Source organism: Porites lutea, chromosome 3, assembly GCF_958299795.1.
Source record: "Porites lutea chromosome 3, jaPorLute2.1, whole genome shotgun sequence".
Classification (NCBI taxonomy): domain Eukaryota; kingdom Metazoa; phylum Cnidaria; class Anthozoa; order Scleractinia; family Poritidae; genus Porites; species Porites lutea.
In genome coordinates this window covers 14,576,729-14,581,728 of record NC_133203.1, presented here as the reverse complement: position 1 = coordinate 14,581,728, position 5,000 = coordinate 14,576,729, and the positions used below count along the sequence as shown (strand labels likewise).

At 40.1% G+C, this 5,000-nt stretch overlaps 1 protein-coding gene across 1 annotated transcript in view; it reads left to right on the top strand.

The window, feature by feature from the left end:
• Positions 1-64: 64 nt before the first annotated feature.
• Positions 65-5,000, top strand: part of LOC140931615 (fibroblast growth factor receptor 2-like) — a gene marked incomplete at its 5' end in the record, with an annotated part of 9,972 nt that continues 5,036 nt past the window's right edge. The window contains 3 exons of the mRNA XM_073381413.1: positions 65-307; positions 1,460-1,751; positions 2,202-2,503. Coding sequence (XP_073237514.1) covers positions 65-307; positions 1,460-1,751; positions 2,202-2,503 — 837 coding nt within the window. The remainder of the gene's footprint in view (positions 308-1,459; positions 1,752-2,201; positions 2,504-5,000) is intronic.

Sequence of the window (5,000 nt, the reverse complement as noted above, 5' to 3'; positions counted from 1 at the left end):
ATGGTGAATTATGCGTGTGCTTTTAGCCAATCAGAATTGGGGAAATATTTTGAGTGAACAATAATGTAATTTAACTGAAGCAATAAGCGATATTGTCTTTGAATATTTTCTAGTGTCAACCACCTCCAACCCATCTCCAACAGAAGTTCTTAGTAAGGAAGCCACTGTTGCCCTTTCTGTTGTTGGAACAATCCTGTTCCTCTGTATCGTCCTTGGGTTCGCCTTCTTTTGCTTTATACGCCATCAGCGGAAGCAGATTGTGGAGTATCGTAATCAGTTTTTTCCAGTATACACTGGAAAACACCAGGTAAAATACCATGTAAAACGACCTTAAAATGAAGACACTACATAACAATCAGTGCCTGCTTGAATTCTGCAACTTATTTTGGCTGAAAATGATGTTTGTTGGACTGCGTAAATCTCACACCCCTCCCATTCCAAGATCATACTCAACATCTACAATGACAACTTTAAACGCGGAAAAACGGAGGAGGGGGGTTTCTTTTACGTATGAAAATTTTGTCTCAGAGGAGCAATCAAATTAGAAAAGGGGTTTTATAAGCAAACGTCTCTCAACCTTTGTTCAAACATGACGGCGAAAATAAAATGAATTTGCGATCTTTTAAACTTCTTCTTGATTAACGTCATCTCCTTTGATATGTAAAACGTAGGTGACTTTACGTGGAGTAGTTGAATTTCTATGGACAGCCAAGTTAAAAAAAAAAAGGAATAAAAAAATTATCGTCAGTGCCCGTTAACGTCCTTCGCAAAACGCGCATTGGGACTAATTTTTCACGTCGTAGTCGTGCAATTAAGTTTAGTGGCCCGTGCAAAGTTGTCGTTTTTGGTTGTTAATCCCACCCGCTACTGTTTTACCTTCTTGTTACCGTCGTCGACTCTCTTTTGCTTAAAATCTTTAGTAACCTTTCCAAAGTGCAGGGTTGCTTTACTTATGGCCACTTTACATTCGTGTAAACTCTCATGGTGTTGTTCACTTTTGAGAATGATTATACATTTATCAGCATCTGAGTTGCTTGTTCGAGGCCAGTCGACAAACATAATTTGCAAAATTGCAACCATAGATCCTCGTTTTAAAATAGATGTATACTCACGGATAGTAAAGATGGCTGACATTTTGTTCATTTCATTGCAGGCTACGAACCAGTCTGTTCCGCAAAAATAGTCACGACTTTTTTTGTCGACCTACCGTGAACGAGGTACCGAGTTTCTTTGCGGAGTGGCCATAAATTTAAGCCTACTTTTCAAACCTAAACTGGCTTCTGTTTATTCTTTGACTCGATTCAAAAAGTGATCCATTGTTCTGAAATGGCCTTTTAAATTCAGGTAATACTCATGAACCAAACAGTTTCCAGTTGAAGGGAATGAACTTAACATTGCTTAGACTAAATAGGTCCCTGTTGTATACGTTAAGTAATAAAATATTTCTTGATTGTTTTAGATTGACCCTAATCGTACACTGCTTGAACAATGTAATGATCTGCCTTATGACCCTGATTTCGAGTTTCCTGAGGACAAGCTCATTCTTGGGGAGTTGCTAGGATCAGGGGCCTTCGGAAAAGTCATTAAAGCAGAGGCTATAGGAATAAACAGCTTTAGTCCCAGAGACAAAAGTCAAAAGAAAAGTCTGCGGCGACCTAAAGTGTTTCGTCAACACAGGGCCGGCCATGCGTACCACGATCCCAGAGGCAGTGCGTACACGAAGACCATCGTAGCAGTAAAGACTGTTAAAGGTAATGTTTCAAGTCGAGAGATCTCTATTTCAACTTGTGTAAAATTTACCATGGAGCAAGGATGGCTGGTACTTGTCGGGGTTGGTGGAGGGGGACAAAAAAAAAATTTGGCTTATAGTTACTGTAGCAGGTGATAACATGCAGGGGAGGGGGCGAGTTACCAGGTTACCTGCGCGGTAATGATTTGAGAGACGGGGTAGGGTTGATTTGGGAATCTGTGCCTACCAGTGGAAAAAACTCCAGCCATGCCCCTGGATTCAGCATGGGTGAGGTGGGCAATTCGCATAGGGCCTCTCTCATGCATGAGTACCGTTCGTGCTCATTCCTATTGCTGAGGTTTGTGCCCAGTTAAACTGAACGTTGCTTGTGACATGGTCACATGGACTCCACTAGACCCTGTAGAAACTGCACTTTTTTTAACTGACCGAGTACGATATTTTGGCACTTCAGGGGGAGCTACTAAAGAGGAAGTAAGAGACCTGGCATCAGAGCTGAAAATTCTAATTTACGTTGGAGAACACAAAAACATTGTAAACCTCCTTGGTGCTTGTATCAAGCGAGATCGTATCCTTGTCATTCTGGAATATGCACCACATGGGAGTTTACAAAAGTTCTTACGAGGCAAGCGAGATGTTTATGAAGCAACCTGGACTACGACTGCGAGTGACCCAGAGATAGGATTGAACATATCAAATCTTGTAAACTACTCTTACCAAATATCCCGTGGAATGGAATACCTGGCGTCTAAAAAGGTAGTGTAGTAATGTTGTCCCGTTCAAGGATTTCCACATTTCTGAAGAAAATTCAGTTCTAACAAGAGCTGTAGTGGCTCTTGGTTGTAATAGACCTTTTTGGCTTATGTTTTATTTTCCCATTTCACACCACGTGATGTTCTCAAGGCAATTTCTGTTTTGTCTTTTATATATACATACATACGCTCGTTGATGCACGAGCAAAGGACAACTTTTGAAAGGAACTGTCCTCTGGGGTACCATCAAGTAGTCTGAAAAGGGAAGACAAAACATACAATCTAAAAAGGTCTATTCTCCAGCACTTGCTTATTTTCTCCGTTTGGCTTTAAGGAGTTTTGTCATGATTTAAATCGTTCATTCGACTCTAAATCTGCGCCTGTTTGTTTGTTTTTCGCGTTTAACAGAGTATGACTACTTGAACCGGGGCGCTTGAAAGATTATTATCCTTATGTTTTTGTTGTATCGTGTTTTATTTTGCAAATTTGCAAATAGTAGTCAATTTTGTAAACTTTTTTAGGCTTAATTAGTTGTAAATGCTGTAACATTGTATTTTTCCTTTATCTCTTGTACGTTGTTTTTATTTTTCCTCCATGTAAATGTAAGTATTGTCATCAGAAGTGTTGTGACCAATAAATGTTATTAAAAATATATATATATATATATATAAATATATTATCCAATCAAATCGTTTGAACTTACCGTTTTTTTTTTTTTGGAAATAAGAGATTCTCTGTTAATGTAAACGGACCAAAAAAATTCAATGTGCAACTATGAAACTGTAGCCTCCCACGCAGGCGTTTTTAGGGGCGCTCGTATTTCTTCCCTCCCCACAAACGCCTGCTCAACAGAGGACAACATTCCTTTCCCATTGTCACATTCGCGTGGTAAGTGACCAATCAACGGTTTTTAAATAAAGTGTTGACAGGCTAAACATGACTCATAAGCTCGTGATAGTGAAAAAACGTGACCCAGAACGTGACCTTAGAGTTACCTTTTTCCTTCTTTTCTTTCCTTCGCTAAGGTTATGCAATGCACGGAGAATATATTCTAAAATCTGACTGAGTAAATCTTACTTTTGCCGCTCTGAGACTTACATTTATTAGAGGTCATGAAGGTTTCTCAAAGTTTCATGCAGATCGCGTAATTATCGGGTTACCCTGCGGTCAGGTCAACTTTCCAGAATTTGGAAAGTATAACGTGATTGGCTAAGCGTGGGAAAGGAATGTTGTCCTCTGTTGAGCAGGCGTTTGTGGGGTGGGAAGAAATACGAGCACCCCCAAAAACGCCTGCGTGGGAGGCTAATGAAACTGTCGATAACCTAAAAATCGTTTGAACTAACCTGACCTCTCAGGAATTAGCCCTCAAATTTAATGAGAATCTTTTGTTTTCAAAAACCGCCATGATTATTATGATTTGTGTTTGGATAATCTATTTCCAAAAGCCCAGCTTCGAGTATTCTCACTGTAAGAGTTTAGTATGAGTAATAAGTGGTAAAAAGTAACTCAGAGAGAGGAGACCTCAGTAGCCAAAAGCTCGCGCAAAGGATTAGAAAAAGCAACATGTAGGAGATAAGGTTACGGGAACTCAGAAGCGTGCGCAACAGCTGTGACATTAAATCAGCCATGAACCGGGAGCGAAAGAAGGGAAGACGTAAGTGTCTGTAGCGTTGGTTTCTCACTGACAATTCGGTGTTCGAGAGTAAGTGAAGAGCATTGTTTAACAATGTTTAGTCCTTATTTACTTTTACTTTCTGTAGAGTGTGCACTTCTCTGTTGGTATAAAAACTGTTTTTCCTGTTTTTACTGTGATTATTATTATCATCATTATTATTATTATAATTATTATTATTATTATTATTACTGATATTATTAATATTATTATTATTATTATTATTATTATTATTAAAGATCAATATTGTGAGGAGAAGGTTCGTGCATGGAAAGAGGAAATCGAACGTCTCTCTGAAATAGCGAAGAGCCAGCCCCATGCGGCGTATATTGCTTTCACAAAAGGCTAGAAGTCGAAGTTCACTGACTTCATGCGCACGATTGAATCGTTTGAAGTTTATGTCGATACAATCCAGGAAGTGATTGAAGATTTACTACTCCCAACTTTGTTCGGTCAATCAGAGCCTCTCCCTAACGAGGTGCGCAGACTTGCTACCTTAGCAACGGGTCAAGGGGGTCTAGGCATTCCTGATCTGAAAAACGAGGCACCACAGCAGTTTGCTGCCTCGAGACTAATAACCACCGCCCACGTAGATTCTATTACATCACAGAGTTCCATCATGGTGCCAGGAGAAAGATCTACGGAGGAGCTAAAGAGGCATCAACAATCACTTGAGAGAGCAAGTGCCAAAGAGAAAATGGATAGCATTGACTCAAGCCTCTCCCCAGGCCTGCTGCGTCTGGTTAATCAATCGAGGGACAAGGGCGCAAGTTCTTGGCTGAATGCGATGCCTCTCGCAGACAAAGGTTTAGCCCTCAACAAGCAAGAG